The following is an 18,439-nucleotide window of genomic DNA, read 5'->3' on the forward strand; positions in this document are numbered from 1 at the left end:
AAGAAGAAGCTTGGAGCTGCCTTGCACAATCATTGCAGCTTCCCAACAAAGCCTGAGCCAGACCTTCATTGTTCTCAACTACTCCATCCTCATCTTTATTCTTCAATTTCCTAAAACGCATGAATACCTTTTTCAATTTTTTTTTGCTAAAACACATTCGTACGTAGCTCAGCCTACTAAGAAAATAAACTATATAAGCTCCCCTCTAAACTTATATATCGATTGAGGAGGTTCGCCCTAAAACTCTCCTAGACACGAGAATCGAGGAGCCGCCGCAAGTTCCACATCTTGACGCCGGTGGTGCCTCTGGCCGCCGGCGTCGACATCTAAGCTCTTATGTGTTCCTCCAGCTCCACTACGATGTAATTTTCTACTGTTTTCTCGCTAAAAGCTTCATCCACTCTCATCTCTTTGGTGCCTCTTCGAGTTCAGATCTGGCCGTGGAAAGACCCGACTCTACTCATAAGAGTTCGTCGCAGGACAACCGTGGTATCCCATCACTGGTTTACGCCTCCTCGCCGGATTTATCTGCGAACTCACCGTCTTTCGCCGCCGCTTCTCCAGATACATCGCTGTCTTTCGCTTCTCACCATTACCAAGAAGTTACCAAAGCTCTCCTCTGTGAGACCTTCCCTGAAACCGGTTTTGCTCGTGGTGCGACTTTGGATTTTCTAGATTCTCTGGACCTTCAAACCTTCTCGCTTGGTCAGTGCTCGGTCTCTCCCATGCCATTTCTCCTTCATCTGGGCTGAATCTGGTATGTTCCCGATTTGTGAATGCCTTGGTTACCATTACTCCAACCTGTGTGAGTTTGTCTCTCAGTTTCAATCGAAACATTACTGCTTTATGCAGCTTCCTTTCCGGCTGTTATCCGGCTTCCTTTGTTCTCCTTTGGGAAGATTATGATTATTTAGTCTATCTCCCGCTTGTAGCCCAAGTTTATTGCGTTTCTCTGGCTGGTAATAGATCGAGCAGTCTCTTTGGACGAACTCCTAAACCTCTGTTAATTACAACTGCAATTCGTTTTGCCTTGGTAGTTCTCAAGTTTACCGTCTCTAGTTGGTCGTGTTTGTGTTTGAAATATTACTCCTTTGTGGAGAGTTTCGGTCCTTTTACAGAGAATCAAGTCTACTTTATTGCTACTAGACTTCCTTTCTCATTTCTCGGTGAAATGAGCAAGCTATGTGTCGAAGCATTATGCTCCTCTACCTCCTCCTTACTACAGGATGGATGTGTTCTCAAGGTCTTGTCGGAAGGCCTCCCGTATTGTCCACGTGACTTCGTGACATCGTTGGTTACAATTTCGGGTTTAGAAGCATCGTGTGTGCTTGCTAGTTTACATGGCATCCTTACGCTCATCACCAACATTGACGTCGACAATCGAGGACTTCTCTACGTTCTGTTGTGGTATTTGCGTCAAGATTCCTTCTATCTATCATGCTTTTACATTATGTTTTGCGTTTGTTGCAACATTTCCTTTGGCCATCTTGGCTGTATTTTCAGTTGTATGGAACCTCTACTCCATTTTTGGAGAGTAAGTTTGCTATAACAAGCTTCAGTTGACAAAACAAAAAAAAAAAAAAAAAAAGCTCCCCTCTATATACAGATATCACTTTAACATTTCACATTAAGTAAATTGATAAACCAACAGACCCTAATCTTCTAATAAGAGCGAAACTTTGAATCAACTTCAGTCAGATAATCAACCCATCAACCAAGGATCTAAACCCAGAAACCATCGAAAGAGGAGTTAGCCATTTTTATGGAAAGATTTTTTATGACATCCACAACTTTGAGAGGATGATGTTCAAGGTAAGAGGACTTATCTTTTTATAAGCTTCATTCAATGTTAGATCGTGCTCGACGTGGGTTGATAGAGTTAAGAATAAGAAGTATGATAAAGACGATGAATCAATACAATACGTCGTAACGTCTCGATTGATTTGAACAGAAGGTAAAACGTCACGACTGAAGATTCGCACAACGATTCTTCACATCGATTGAACACCCCAAAACTCCATTGTTGGTATTAGAGAACGAAGCAGAACATTTCTGGTGAAACAGAGGAACTCTATTATACAGACATACATTGGAGCATTTTCAACTCTATAATAGAGATCTCTATTTTAGAGGAAAATATAGAAGTGTACATTGGAGATGCTCTTAGAGATTAAAGAAGGACATGAACCCTAAATTTTTGTGTCGACTTCGGTGAAGACGACGCTCGTCTCTCTCTCTCTCTCTCTCTTTTTTCCTGAAACACCACTCGTCACTCTTTCTATTGGGCTCTATTTAGCGATTGAAAAAAGCCCATAAATTGATCGATTAAATGAAGTGACGCGTTTTGGACGCAGGGACACGCGATGAGAAGCAGCTACTTATCTAGCTGGCATCCCATGTGGCGCAAAGATGAGAGATAAAACCCTATTTTATATATAAAAATATTTCCTTCTTTTTATAATACAAGATATTTAGAGAAGATTTAACGTTTCAAAACATAAAATGTTTTAATAGTTTATAAATTTAATTTAATTTTATTGAATACTGAGTAATCAATAATCTTTTATCGCATTATTTATTATTGATTAATTTATATTATTAATTTTTAATGAATTTTTTAGTTTTTGTGATTTTAAACGGTTTTAAGTGAAAGTATTGTTTGGATGCATGTCTTTTATTGTATATTTCAAACTTTTGAACTCACGAAACTGGATATCAATTTAGATCGCGTTGATAAAATATTCACATATCATCAAAATCTCTTTCAACACCCTACATAACAAGTTGACAAAAAAAGGTTTTGGATAAAAAAAAGATCTCATATCCATATAGATACATAGTCTTTTTTTTTGTTTGCAGAGTCTATATAGACTTTTTTATTCAACCAACTAGGGATCGTTACCCGCGCCTTGGCGCAGGGTTTTTGCATTTTAATCTATTTTTGTCTCTTGCTTACTAATCTATCATTCAGTTTTTCAATGCATTTTATCTTCACCATCTCTTCTTGTCTTGTTTACATTTGTTTTCACGTTCTGTCGTTTGATTTGTCTTAGTTTTGGCTTGTGTAATAACTTAACCCTGCTCATTCTTCTTTCATTCTTTATTGATTGATATTTTTATCTCGCTTAGCTCTGTGTTGCCACTAATTTGCTCGAATCATTTTTCATCATCTGCTTCGTATTCTTTTCATATTCATTAACTATTGTCTCCAATCTCTTTAAATCCTAAAAATCCTACGTGTTCTTTTGTTTATTAAATCACATATTAAATATTGTTGAAACTGTTTATTTATTCTAATAAATCCTTACGATTATAATTAAGATGATATGGATAAAAGACTGATTATAATTTAGTTAAAATTAAAGTCTAAAGTAGAAGTTATTAAACTTGCAATCCTTCTTTTTGTCATCCAAGATAGCTTTATTCAAATCAATTATATTGATTTAGAAAACTCATAAGCTACTTCAATCCCAAACAACAAAAAAACAGGCGCATTTGTTATTGACGCTGCGGCGGGTTTCCTTTACTATAAACATAATTGTTTGTTACAACTGTTAATAAACCCAAATGTGTTTACAAAAGCTACCATATAAGAGTTTCATACTCATTTCTCTTTCTCTAGTCATCTCCTATGTTAGTAGCTATCATAATACAACCATCAAACAAAGGACATATCTCTTGGTTCCATATAGAATATGCAAAATGACTGTTTTCTGCAGACTCCATGATCACTGAGTATTATAAATATCAAACTCTGTCTATGGTCTATATATATGTTGAGGAAATGCCTCAAAATGTAACTTCCAAATAATGATTTACAGGTCAACACATTGCATGTTAATTTCCACAATGGGATCAGCGGATCTGCAGATACCGCTAAATGTCGAGTCGAACGCAGCTACACATATGTTTCCTGCTTGTGCCTTTCATTCACAATCTGCAATTCTCCCAAGAACCAGAATCAATGTTAAATGAGGTAAAAGTTTTAGAGTCACAACAGACTTTGTATAGCCAAGCCAAATAAACCAAGCACCCAACTTAACATCCCCACTTGCCTATTTGTGCAGAAAATGACTTGATCATTATATAGTAGCACCGAGAAGTTAGATGGAGAATGAGGTATGAATGCAAAGTAGACAAAACAGTTAAAATCTTACTGATTATGGGAAATATAAGAAATCAATTCTATTGAAATGGCGTATAACTGTCCAATAGCGTGACAGAAGTACTTGTTCCTGTTCTCACCAAACTTCCAATTCTAAATGTATATATAAATCTATTAGAGTTATTGCCAGCGCTCTGTTGCGATTTTTGTTAGCTAAAATAATTCATCCAACATAATAGGAAAAAGAAACCAACGAAATTGTAAAGTTAACCATCAGCTGAGATGCTTTTGATGTCCTGACACATTGCAAGTTTAGTGATTTCACTGTCAAAAGCAACAAACTAAGCAGTCATATACATCCGAGACATTTATTTACAAACGGTTCCTAGCACAGAAAAAGCATATTATTATGTTACGAATGATAAGTTTGATGCATAAATACAGTTTAGAATTTTTTCAACTGAACATTTGTGTCTACTGAATTACCTTACAACACCCACTGCATTGTGATTTTGGCATGTTAAAGCTGAGAATCAACATTGGAGCTTGCGTTAGCATTTGGAACATGAAATATAGCACCATCAATTTCCAGTGTTAATTCCATTGACAATAGCTGTGCAAAAAAAACTCTGCTAGTAAGGTAATCGTGATTAGTAATTCTTTACATTTTAGTGTCGTACAACTTCAAAACGATAGACACTTACAATCGACGGCTCTCAAAGATGGACCGCAAACCATCTAATGATATGCTTACCTCGTCGTATAAGTAATCCATGTCACTTCCCTCCCACGGGTAACGTTGCTGGTGCAGATCAATTCCCTCCACCTCTTCCTCATCATTAGGATGCTCTGCATTATACCCTCTGTAAGGTTCAAATTTATGTCGCTAGAATTATCAGAGAAAGAAATATAAAGTACCCTCCAAATCTTCAGGAGCATCGACATTTTCTTTATTCAATGATCTTCATTCAACCTAACAACCATCAAAATAAAACGAATGTGAGGCACATAATCTTCAAAATCCAAGTTTAATGAATGGAAAAAAAAATCAGGAAGACAGAAAATGTCAAACACTCACTGGCTTCTTCTTCTTTTACTTCTTGGCTCCCGTGAATGAACTGTCAAAGCCATCATTATTTGCAGGAAAAAAGATTAAACAAAGCAACTGATGAAAAGAAACAAATATGTTTCACAACACATAAACTCTTCTTGAACAATCATGCAATAGATAGTATGTCTCCGGTGTGACTCAGCTGAGTCCTCGATGGCATCCTAAACGACAAATGTCTTCTTCTTCTTCTTGGTTAGATCAAATGGTGCAAACTAAGGATGACCAAAGAAAATTTAAACCACACAATCATGATTTATCAGACAAAATAAAAGAACCGATGATGAATTTATTAAAGATGGGGAGATGTAGAGACTAAAGAAGAAAAACTGATTCATGAAACTCAAAGAGCCAATCTATGTTTCTTAGATGAGTCATGAACCGATGATTAAAAATTGAAAGCCCTAAATTTCCATTGAAGAGAACGCTTACAGACCAAAGAGGTTTATTGAGTTTTTTTTTAACGAATCCCATTTCAAAACGTGAGTTATAAAGTATTTATTAATTTCAAAACGTGAGTTATAAAGTATTTATTAAATCATTAGATAAAATAAATAAGTGTAGGTTCCACAGAGAAAACCGAAGAAGTAAAGGTTTCCGACCTTCATAAATATATATTTGTTTCAGCCATCAATGTACAAAGAATCATTTAGCTGAGTGATATAAATTTTGTTGTTTGGATCTCAATAACCTGGGTTTGAGTCACAGACTTGACATTTTTTCACACTTTTTAAGAGTGGAATCCACAAATCGCTGACGTGTCGCATCAGGAGTGATACAACGTAGATTCATTACTTAATTAGAAATTGTCTTAGCCCACTGGAAGCCCAATAGAAGAGAAACGAAGAGACTCTTTTGCCAAACAATCGGCATCGGAGTTCTCTGATCTAGGGATGAAAACGAAATCGATAGTTTCAAACAAAGAATAGACATGGGCGATATCTGCCACTATGCCGATGATCTCTTTATTTGCATGTTTGTTGAAGATGGCTCGGATGAGCGTTTGTGAACCAGAGAAGACTAAGATTGGTGATGTGGATATTGAGCGCAGCTTGGAGTCATGCTTTAACAGCTAGAGCTTCCGTTATGAGGGGTGATCCAACGAAATTTTGGACTTGGGATCCCTTAAGATGGATGCGTCTACTGGAATCCGAAAAGATCCAAGCAAAGCCTGCCCTTTTTGAGTTTTATCGCAAGATGCATTGGTGTTGCAGGCAGTCCATGAATCTGAAGGTAAGCGATGGTTTGGAATCTTATGTGTTGTTCCTTGATGTGTGGATTTTATCGTTGACGTTGGTGCCATACACCATTCACGAGCTACGGTGATTTTTTTATGAGCGATTTCTGTAGGTATAGAGCTGGAATTCTTGAAGAGTAGCTGGTTACGGGAGGTCCACAAACTCCAGCACATTGTGTAGAAGCCGGAAAACCGGACTGACATAAACGATAGAATAAAAAACGATGTTAAGGAAATAAACGAATGTAAAAAACGAATACAAGAACGATAAGAAATCGTATTCGCAAAGAGACATGGAGTCGAGATATGATCTCTTTCCTTAACTTAAAATATTCGCTCCGTTAGTGAGACGGGACTGTACGAATATAGAGTCCCAGGATACAACCATGGCAGACGAATCACGCCTCACTCGTGATCGCCCTATCGAACTATAAACTCTACGAAACACTCTCTAGACTTACGTTGAGGGATCTGGTGATTTTTTGTTGCGTAAAAACTTAAAGAAAAATGAAGGAGGAGACGAGTTTTTAAAGAAGAGAAGACGAGCCATTTTCCGTAACTAATGCCGCACGTGCGCACGTTGGCGGAAATCTCGCGAGGATCTCGGAGGCGAGGCGTTACGAAACTTCCTCCGGAGGCCCTCCACCAAGACCCAAAACCCAAGACCCAAGACCCAAGCCCAAGCCCAAGCCCAAGCCCAAGCCCAAGCCCAAGCCCACGCCCAAGCCCAAGCCCAAGCCCACGCCCACGCCCAAGCCCACGCCCAAGCCCAAGCCCACGCCCACGCCCACGCCGAGCCGAGCCGAGCCGAGCCGAGCCGGCCGGACGGCGGCGGCGGCGCGCGCGTGGGGAGCTCTCTCTTCCTCTGAGCTGTTTAACCTCTCATGTCATGAAGACATATATATACTCCTCAAAATCAACTCTCCCAACCAATGTGGGATGTTGTTAACTTCATTTCATTAAAGCCAACAAGGCTTTTTATAAGAACCCATAAGCCCATTTGTTTTCACATTTTGCCATATATTATTTGAGCCACTAGGCTAAATAATTAGGCCCAACAATCCCCCACATGAAAAGAAATGACTATTCTAAAACATATGCAGACTAAATGCAGACTCGATAGACTTTAAAAACTATACTTATTCTAATCTTTACTAGACTAGACAAACTTATCGAGAGTGTTTGCGAAAAATTCACTGTGTTTGAGTTGGTGGCATTTTTAAGCCTTGAACCACTCATAGTTAATATCTGTCGGGTTTACTTTACCAGAAGGTGAACATGATGTCTTGAACCAACCGGTGTTTTATGTAAACCGAGACAACAGGCATAACGCAGCTTCATTTTCTCGTAGAACTTAGTTCTCTATTGTGTTCATTGTGGCCCTGAACTATTCCTGGTTTTCATGAGTGAACTTAGAGAATATAGCCTTGCATTCATTCTCCTAGAAACGGCCCCATTTCACACTCATTAGGTGATTGACCATGAAAAGTATTGAGTAATACCCCGCTTAGAAGCTATGGAATCATTAAAAGCTTATGCTTATCCTTCACACATTTGTTAGCACTTTTATCATCTTAGGAGCTGGGAATAGACTACTTTGTCTCAAGTGCTTTGGTTAGATTCTGTTTGATTTTGTTTTCCCTTTGAACCTACGTCTTGGGATCTCCAGTCATGATAGGTAGGGTTGCCATCAAGCATCCTCATTCGTTATAGGCTTTAAACCCATTCCTTTTGATGATTTAGCAACAACATCTCGTGGCAAACCTTTAGTAAATGGATCCGCTAGGTTGTCAGCCGATTTGATGTAGTCTATTGTGATTACACCAGTTGAGATAAGTTGTCTAATGGTTTTATGTCGTCTTCTGATGTGACGAGATTTTCCATTGTAGAGATTATTCTGAGCCCGAGCTATTGCTGATTGACTATCACAATGTATGCGTATAGCTGGCACAGGTTTCTCCCACATAGGAATATCTTCCAAAAAATTTCTAAGCCATTCAGCTTCTTCTGCTGCTTTGTCTAAGGCTATGAACTCAGATTCCATGGTAGATCTGGCTAACACTGTTTGTTTGGTAGATTTCCATGATATTGCTGCTCCTCCTAGTGTAAAGACATATCCACTCGTGGATTTTGAGTTTTTAGAATCTGATATCCAGTTAGCATCACTGTATCCTTCTAAAACTGCTGGTTCTTTACCATAGTGAAGCCCAAAATCTTTGGTGTAGCGCAAGTAATTGAGTACCCTCGTTATAGCTTTCCAGTGTGTATGACCTGGATTACTTGTATATCGACTAAGTACGTTTACTGCATGCGCCAGATCCGGTCTAGTACAATTGGTCAAGTACATGAGACTTCCGATCACACGTGCATACTCGTTTTGTGAAACCGCTTCACCTGAATTCTTTGTCAAGTGCATTTGGGGATCTAACGGAGTTTTCGCCGTACTATTAGAGTAATTTTTAAATCTCTCTAATATTGTTTGAGCATAATGAGATTGGGTTAAGATAATTCCGTTTGAATTTCTTGTGACTTTAACCCCGAGAATTACATCTACTAATCCCAAGTCTTTCATCTCAAATGTCCCTTTGAGCATGTTCTTTGTTTGATTGATAATGTCTTTATTGCTTCCAATAATGAGCATATCATCTACATATAGACATAGCAAAACATACGCATTTTTGGTAGTTTTGTAGTATATGCATTTGTCACATTCATTAATTTTGAAACCATTTGACATCATTGTATTGTCAAATTTTTCGTGCCATTGTTTAGGAGCTTGTTTAAGCCCATAAAGTGACTTTACAAGTCGACATACTTTGTCTTCCTGTCCGGGAATGACAAAACCTTCAGGTTGTTTCATGTAAATTTCCTCTTCTAAATCACCATTTAGAAAAGCAGTTTTTACATCCATTTGATGGATTTCTAGGTCTCTTAAGGCTGCGATTGCTATCATCAGTCTTATTGATGTTATTCTCGTCACTGGAGAATATGTATCAAAATAGTCAAGGCCTTCCTTTTGTCGGAATCCTTGAACTACAAGCCTAGACTTGTATTTTCCACCAGGTTTTCGTGTCATTATCCATTTATTCCCTAATGCTTTGCAGCCAGGTGGTAAATCCGTTATGTAATAAGTATAATTTTGCATGATCGAATCAAATTCACTCCTGACCGCTTCGTTCCAGAATGGAGCTTCTGGTGAAGCCATGGCTTCTGCCAAAGTTTTTGGAACATTTTCTACTAAAAATGCCATTAGGAAATCTTCTCCAAAAGATTTTTCCTTCGAGCTCTTTTGCTCCTTCGAGGTTCATCTTTTTCTTCATTTTCTGAAATATCATTTATAGAAATCTCGACGTTTGTCTCAGTTTCTGAGTTTTTGTCATTGTCTCTTTCTTCTCGAGTTCGTTTTGAACCTTGTTTTTCCTTATATGGAAAAATATTTTCAAAGAAAGATGCATTTCTTGATTCCATGACTGTATTTTCATGAATGTCTGATATTTCAGATTTATGTACCAGAAATCGATAAGCATTACTGTTATGTGCATATCCGATGAAGATGCAATCCACTGTTTTAGGTCCAATAGTGACCTTCTTTGGTGGCGGTACTGCAACTTTTGCCAGGCACCCCCACACTTTGAGGTATTTATACGAAGGTAAATTACCTTTCCATAATTCATATGGAGTTTTGCCAGTTACTTTGTGTGGAATTTTGTTGAGGATATAATTAGTGGTAAGCAATGCTTCCCCCCACATGTTCTGGGGTAACCCAGATTCCTGCAACATTGCATTCATCATCTCTTTTAGAGTTCGATTTTTGCGTTCAGCAACTCCATTAGATTCTGGTGAGTAAGGAGCTGTAGTTTGATGGATTATTCCATGTTCTTTACAGAATGCATTGAATGGACCATCATACTCGCCTCCTCTGTCGCTTCTAACTACTTTAATAGTTGTTTTAAGCTGATTTTCGACCTCGAGTTTAAATTCTTTAAATTTTTCTAAGGTTTCGTCTTTGCTATGTAATAAATATACATAACAATATTTTGTGCAGTCATCTATGAAGGTCACAAAGTACTTTTTCCCACCTCTAGTTTGTAAGTATTTTAAATCACATAAATCTGTGTGAATTAAATCTAGAGGTTTATTAGTTCTTTCAACACGAGGTGATGGCGTTTTCGTGAGCTTAGCCTGTACGCATACTTCACATTTTTGTTTACTTGTTTTGCATTTAGGAATTAGATTTAAATTCATTAATCTTTGTATAGATTTGTAGTTTACATGGCCTAATCTTTCATGCCATATATTAAAAGACTCAACCAAATAAGCAACTGGCTCTTTCTTATTCATTGAAACTTTTGAAGCTACAACTTTCGGAGGGACTGTCATTACATTCAACTTGACAAGTCCACCCTTAACATACCCTCTTCCCAAATACATCCCATTTTTCCTAATCACGAGCTTGTCCGCCTCAAAATTTGTGGCGAATCCATTCTTGCTGAGCAAGGTTCCCGAGACCAGGTTCTTCCTCATGTCAGGCACATGCTTCACATTCGTCAGAGTGACCTCATGTCCAGATGTCATCTTCAAAATCACATTGCCGCGTCCTTCAATCTTGGAGACTGCAGTGTTTCCCATCTTGAGCTTCTCCTCAGTCATGCTTTTCTGATAGGTGCTGAACATCGCCCTATCGGTGCAAATGTGGGTGGTTGCACCAGTGTCATACCACCATTCCTTGGGGTTGTTGCTTTCAACCATGTTGGCTTCAGTCACCACAGCAACGAGATCCTCCTCTGTGAGATTTGCCTGAGCCTTCTCATCCTTGATCTTTTTGCGACACTCAACAGTCTTGTGCCCCACTTTGTGGCAGTAGTGACATTTCCCTCTGAACTTCTCCACATTCGCATTCGCATTGATTTCAATGCCTTTGTTCTTGAAGTTTTTTCCAGAAGCCTTCAGGGCTGCAGCAGTTTTGGAAGGCTTGGCAGGAGAATGGGCGTGTGCCTTTCCTTTGCCTTTGTGCTCAGCCATGTTGACACTGTGCTCCTTAGCAGTGACCTTGTCAGCAATTCGGTTTCTGGATTCCATCTGAAGCCTCATGATGAGCTCCTCGAGCCCCATCTTCTTCTTCTTGTGCTTCAAGTAGTTCTTGAAATCCGCATAGCTTGGAGGAAGCTTTTCAATGAAGCTGAGAGTTGTGAATGTCTCGCAGATGGACATTCCTTCAGCAGCGATTTCATGGCAAATGAGCTGAAGCGCTTCCACCTGATCCATGATGGGTTTTGAATCCACCATTTTGAAGTCGTGGAACTTTGAGACCACATACTTCTGGCAGCCAGCGTCCTCACCTCTGTACTTCTTGTCCAGTGATCTCCATAGCTCTTTCGCCGTGGGGATCTCACAGTAGACACGGTACAATGGGTCAATGAGACGACCCAAAATGTAACCTTTACAGATGAAGTCGGAATGCACCCATATGTCAACAGTTGCAAGACTGTGGACATCATCAATCCCGTACGGAATCAGGGGCTTGTCCTCCTGGATGAACTTGTCCAGTTTCATCGTTGTCAGGAAGAACATCATCTTCTTCTGCCACGTTTTGAAGCCTTTGCCATCAAACTTGTCTGGCATCAGCCCTTGAGTGAACAAGCTAGGTACAGCCGGAGGAGTTTGAACTGCCACCGGACCACTTGCAGTTGCTGATACTGAACCCGTCTGATAAAGACCAGCACCGAATAGGCTACGGCGAGTGGTTTCATCAGCAGCATTTCCCGCAGGGAGGATAGTGCTCGTTGTTGCTGCAGCGGTTGTCACGCCAGTTGCATCAGTTGCTGCAGCGTTGAGTGGAGTCTGAATGACATCTGTGGTGTCAATGGGGGTGTTGTTATCGTTTGTCATTTTTCTGTAGAGAAAACATGAAAAACCGGATTAGTACTCCATTCAACAAATAACATATTATTTTAAAGAAAATAATAGTCTAAAATCGATGTTCATTTTTGGTATTTGAACCAAATCATATCGATATAAGTCTGGAAAAAACGTTTTGCAAACTCGCTTAAAAGCGTTCGCAGAAACCATTTTTATAGACTTAGAATGTTTCACAAACTCGCTTAAGAAAACGGTTACTGAAACGATTCATATATATAACGTTTGAACAATGTATCAACATTTTGCGAAAATGCTAGAAAGCAATCCGCAAAGTGTAATGAAATAAACCAGAAACGTTTTGCGGAAGTGCTCTAAGGCAAATCGCAAACACATTTAGGCAGACACGTTTCGCGGATAAGCGTATAGCAAATCGCAAACATCGTTGTGAGATAAGAACAAAACGTTTCGCGGAAATGCTAGAAAGCAAATCGAAAACACGGTTCCAAAACCCGTTTCTATTAATCGTTTATCAACCCGATTAAAGCTTTAAACATAAAGCGATTTTGAGTTAAGATTGTAGAAGCCGGAAAACCGGACTGACATAAACGATAGAATAAAAAACGATGTTAAGGAAATAAACGAATGTAAAAAACGAATACAAGAACGATAAGAAATCGTATTCGCAAAGAGACATGGAGTCGAGATATGATCTCTTTCCTTAACTCAAAATATTCGCTCCGTTAGTGAGACGGGACTGTACGAATATAGAGTCCCAGGATACAACCATGGCAGACGAATCACGCCTCACTCGTGATCGCCCTATCGAACTATAAACTCTACGAAACACTCTCTAGACTTACGTTGAGGGATCTGGTGATGTTTTGTTGCGTAAAAACTTAAAGAAAAATGAAGGAGGAGACGAGTTTTTAAAGAAGAGAAGACGAGCCATTTTCCGTAACTAATGCCGCACGTGCGCACGTTGGCGGAAATCTCGCGAGGATCTCGGAGGCGAGGCGTTACGAAACTTCCTCCGCAAGATCTTTTCTCGTTTAAACTTATCGTCAAAACGTTGAGCTTAACTTGGTCCAAAAAGAATATTCTTATCGGGCCCAAGACCCAAGGCCCAAGACCCAAGCCCAAGCCCAAGCCCAAGCCCAAGTCCACGCCGAGCCGAGCCGGCCGGACGGCGGCGGCGGCGCGCGCGTGGGGAGCTCTCTCTTCCTCTGAGCTGTTTAACCTCTCATGTCATGAAGACATATATATACTCCTCAAAATCAACTCTCCCAACCAATGTGGGATGTTGTTAACTTCATTTCATTAAAGCCAACAAGGCTTTTTATAAGAACCCATAGGCCCATTTGTTTTCACATTTTGCCATATATTATTTGAGCCACTAGGCTAAATAATTAGGCCCAATACATTGACGGAAAGACGTTACAGGAAACTCCCACAGGTGGTAGACATATCATCTGGCGAGATTTGACCAAACCGTCAGTGAAATCAATGGAGGCAGCTAGGTGAATTGCTTTTGTCAGCTGTATGAGGCTTCAAGCTTCTTGAGTAAACGAACAACTGAAATATATGTGTGTTCTCAATATAGGCTATAGAGTCTGTTTCCGACTTGACAAAAAAAAAGATCTCATAAATCACAAAGTGTTTTTGATAAGTCACAAATCAAATGGCCTTTAGTAAAATCTTGACAACACAACCGTTGATAAGAAAGATAAAGAAGTAATTAAGTACATCCATGATGTTAAGCCCATATGGTACAAACAGCACATAGACTTGCTTCACAATGTAGCCTATGTAAGCCCATTAGGCCCATACTTTATAAAAAAAAAGTGTAGAAATAATTATTTCACGGTTAACTGAAAAAATCTAATCCTCCGCCGAACGGTCGCCGTCGAAGAGGAGAGACGATGAACAACTCCACCAGAATCCTCTCCCTCTTTTCTCCTCCTCCCCCTATCTTACGTGGCCTCTTCATCAGCCGCTTAACCAATCTCCGCTGTCTCCACCGTCTCGCCTCTGCTCCTTCCTCCGTTGACTCGTCCCATCGACGTTGTCCGTTGTCTTTTCCGCCGCTTATCTCTACGATACCTATCGCTCGGTTCCATACTCACCGAGTTCGCGTCTCCGCCTCCGATTCTGTTCCTTCTTATCACCACCAGCTGCCTGAATGGGCGGAGCTGATCAAGTCTCTCTCCAAAGCTGGCTACTTTACAGATTCCGCGCCAAGTTCCGGTTTTGAAAACGAGTTCTTTCCCGGTTTACCGGAAGAGTTTCTCCTTCGTCCAGTGATTGCTTGCTTGGCTCTAGCTCGTGATCGACCCGAGTTGCTTGAGTAAGTTAGCTGACATTTCCATCTAGTTTAAACTCTCCTTTCGTCGGATATTATTAGAATGGTTTCTTTTGTTGATGTTATTAGAATGGTTTCGAGGAGAGATGTTCAAGTGGTGGTGGAGAATGTGAAGCCGTTCTTGTTTAGGACAGGTCCTGATTCTCTCAAAAGGATGAGCCTTTACCTTACAAGTGGTCGTCAGGGCATTGGTAAGGTAAAAAAAAAAAGGTTACTCTTTTAGAGTTGGTAGCTTACAGACAATCTCGTTTCAGTGTTGAGATTGTGTCGTGATGGTTTGATCCTTTGTGTTTTGGATTAGGTAGTGGATATGGATAAGGCGAGTACATTGGATTTGATGAGGCTTATTTTGAGCTATGTTGTGGATTTTGCTTCTTCTGAGGGAATCAAACACCATGACCGAGAGATCATGGAGTCGTCGGTTCGAAACCTTTTGAGCGAGATAGCAAAGATGAGCTTTCGTACTCCTGAGTCGAACGGCGCAATGCAAAATAAGTTCTCGGAGAGAAATGGAGGTTCATTTCAGAAGAACGTTGAGATGAAACGAGGTGACTGGATTTGCTCGAGGTATGAATGAGTTAGTTGGATTCTCAGTAGCCTTTTGATATAAATCTCAGAGTACTTGTTGAAATGGTATATCACTGACTATACACTGTCTTTCATATGGTGTGGGAACTTGTTGAAACAGGTGCAGTGGCATGAACTTTGCGAGAAATGTCAAATGCTTCCAGTGTGATGAAGCAAGACCAAAGAGACAGCTAACTGGTAGCGAATGGGAGTGTCCTCAGTAAGCAACTATTTTTGTTTTCTCTGCTGCTTTATGGTCAATGCAACGATGAATGGTGAGTTTAACTTTCCCTTTTCTTTCTTGTTTGTTTCAACCATCAGATGCGATTTTTACAATTATGGGAGGAACATAGCGTGCTTAAGATGCGACTGCAAGAGACCCAGGGACTTCTCACTCAATTCAGCTAACTCTGGCTCTGCTCACTCGAAGGATCCTGAACTTGAGAGAAGACTGGTGGAAAATGAAGAGAAAGCACAGAGGTGGTTTAGTAAACTAGCGCAGGGTGGTGGTTCTGATGCAAACAGTGTTGATACAGATGAAGATTTCCCAGAGATTATGCCTTTGAGGAAAGGAGTGAATAGATATGTTGTTAACACGAGAAAGACACCTCTTGAGAGAAGGTTGGCTAATACTGAGACAGATGGAACTAAAACGAATAGGAGCCTGAATGAGATTCTCGGTTCTTCATCCTCTTCGGCTTCTTCCAAGAGGTTCGAATCCTCTCAGGTAGTTAACTCTGATTTTGTCCCGTTCGTGCCACTACCCTCCGATATGTTTGCCAAGAAGCATGATAAGGAGGACAAACAGATAGGTCTGACCGCCAAAAACAAAATGAACGGTGTCTCAGAGGACAATGGAGACGTCTACAAAGAGGACAAGTCAAGTGCAAGTGTTTTTGGCGAAGAAAGAGATGAGAAAGAATCAGATTGGTTAAAGAAGATGACAGAACTGCACAAGGTTTCTGATCTGGAAAGCGCAATACCAGAAGAGATATCTCCTGAGAAAATGCCACTGAGCAGGAAGAAAGACCGTTCAGTGACTTCTCCATCAAACAAGAGACGAATCTCCATTGAAACAAAAGATTCAGACTTTGTCCCTTTTGTACCTTTCCCACCTGACTATTTCGCCAAACACAAACAGCCAGAGGAAACAACAACAACAACAGATACTATTTCAGCTCCTGTTGCTAAAAACCCTTCTCAGGTAGTAGTACAAAAAGAACCTTCAAGTAGCATTCCAGAACCAATGGCAGAGAAGATAAGAAATGGAAATAGCTTGGAGGGTTCGTTAGTGAAGGAGCCTGACTTGTTGGACATGTCGGAGGAAGCTAAAGCAGAGAGATGGTTTAAACGAGTGGCTGAGATTAAGAACATATCAGAGCTAAGTCAGATCCCTGACGAAGATTTCCCGTCGATAATGCCAATGAGGAAAGGAGTGAATAGGTTTGTCGTCAGCAAAAGAAAAACTCCACTAGAACGGCGTTTAGCTTCTCAACGCCAGCAGAGAGATCCTCCTCCGATCACCGATTCCGATCCAGCTAGTAACAGAGATACATGAACTTGTAACATAACAATTTTTGCAGTGTAATTTACAGTACCACTATTTTTTTATTTATTACAAAATTATGAGATTTATCACATCTATAAAGATCGACCAAAAAAAAAAAAATCACATCTATAAAGTAATAAACAAAATTATAAAAAAAAGTAGGCCTGAGAGACTAGAAGAAAGCATCTTTCTTCTGTACTAGAGGCTTTTTCCGGGCTATGTCCGGGGTATTCGTATAAGTTTTAATTAAATTAAAAAAATTACAATAACATTTTAATATAAATTGTTATATGTGCTACAATCGATTTTAAACTATTAAATTGGTAAGAAATTTAAATTCGTTTGAATTTATTGATTGCTTTGTGTCTAAAATATTTCATATAGTTTAATTCACAATTTGTTATTAAAGGAAATTATATATAGAATGATCAGTAAGATGAGTCAAAGTTAACTAAACCTTGTTATACTTTAAAATACATTTATCTTATTAATTTAGGTTTTGTATAAAACAATTGTAAATTTAAAGCCGATTTAAATTTTGTTTTAACTTTAGAATTATTGAGTTGTAATACCATATTGAACAGTTTCATAACAGAAATTAAATTGAATAAAAAATTGATCCAAACTAAGGATAATGTTGTTCTCTAAATCAATTAATGAAAATACATAATAAATAAAAATTATAACAGACCAAACCAGTTTATTAGTCTTTACTTTTATGTTGATTTCTATCTTTGGTTATTTATTTTAAAGTTATAATCTGGTGTTTTTTTTAAAATTTATATATTGTGAGGATTTAGTTTAATATTCACAACTTTTAAATTACTTATGAAGATTGTTGTTGAATGAATATAATTTGAAGAAGTGGTCTAAGTCTAAATCCTTAAACAACTCTCCATGATGTGTTTGAGTCTCTATTTTACACTCTTTTCATCATAATTGTTACCAATGAAATGTGTACAAAATTTCAATCATCGTAATTACTACCAATTTTCGTATTAAATTCTAGACTAACTACATATGTTGTTTTGCGCCCAGTTATTCACCGTACCATGTTACAAAAAGAACATACAAATTATTTGAAAAATGTAATCCATTGGAACAAATTGACAGTGATTAGTTTCCAATATATGTCGTAAGATTAAATACTTTCAACGGCGGGCAAGTCTCACACATTGTCTTCCTAAGTTTTTTTATGCTTTTTTTTGCTAAAATTTGGTGCAATTGTCTTTCTAAGTTTTTTATGTATCTTAGCTAATTTATTAGTCAAATAATTTATAAAAGGTCCCAGCTTGGATTTTGATATATAAACTTTATGTGTATATATGGTCTTGAAAGTCTTCAGAAACATTTAATCTTTCTATCTTTTTGTGCAAAGATCACTTTGTCCCCCAAACGATATCTTCTTCTTCTGAGATTCTTCCAGGCATCAGCAATAACTCAAGAAAGAGAGAGAACTAAAAGCTTAAAATCACGAAACTTAGCGGATAGTTATTAGAAACCTAAAATAAAGATTAAAAAAAGGCTGCAATGGTTGCCATGTGCCCTAGAGAGGCAGCAAGAATTACATCCTCCGGCCATGTATTCAATGGATAGAAACAGCCGAAGCTCAGGGACACGCGTTGCTAAATTATTTAGACTCCCCCATCCCATGT

At 39.0% G+C, this 18,439-nt stretch overlaps 1 protein-coding gene and 2 long non-coding RNA genes across 3 annotated transcripts; 2 read left to right on the forward strand and 1 right to left on the reverse strand.

The window, feature by feature from the left end:
* Positions 1 to 31: 31 nt before the first annotated feature.
* On the forward strand, positions 32 to 1,077 carry LOC106377396. Its single transcript, XR_001275797.3, has 2 exons — positions 32 to 757; positions 853 to 1,077. It is a non-coding gene; the product is annotated as an uncharacterized LOC106377396 (long non-coding RNA).
* A 2,059-nt stretch (positions 1,078 to 3,136) lies between these two features.
* Positions 3,137 to 5,078, reverse strand: LOC125593086. Its single transcript, XR_007328995.1, has 3 exons — positions 5,024 to 5,078; positions 4,592 to 4,954; positions 3,137 to 4,490 (listed from the first exon to the last, which is right to left on the reverse strand). It is a non-coding gene; the product is annotated as an uncharacterized LOC125593086 (long non-coding RNA).
* A 9,082-nt stretch (positions 5,079 to 14,160) lies between these two features.
* On the forward strand, positions 14,161 to 16,875 carry LOC106426202 (zinc finger protein VAR3, chloroplastic). Its single transcript, XM_013866917.3, has 5 exons — positions 14,161 to 14,653; positions 14,738 to 14,864; positions 14,970 to 15,235; positions 15,357 to 15,455; positions 15,557 to 16,875. The coding sequence occupies exons 1-5, from the start codon at positions 14,229 to 14,231 to the stop codon at positions 16,791 to 16,793; spliced, it is 2,154 nt and encodes a 717-aa protein (XP_013722371.1). The 5' UTR covers positions 14,161 to 14,228; the 3' UTR covers positions 16,794 to 16,875.
* The last annotated feature ends 1,564 nt before the right edge of the window (positions 16,876 to 18,439 follow it).

The sequence above is a fragment of the Brassica napus genome, chromosome C9, assembly GCF_020379485.1.
Source record: "Brassica napus cultivar Da-Ae chromosome C9, Da-Ae, whole genome shotgun sequence".
Lineage (NCBI taxonomy): Eukaryota > Viridiplantae > Streptophyta > Magnoliopsida > Brassicales > Brassicaceae > Brassica > Brassica napus.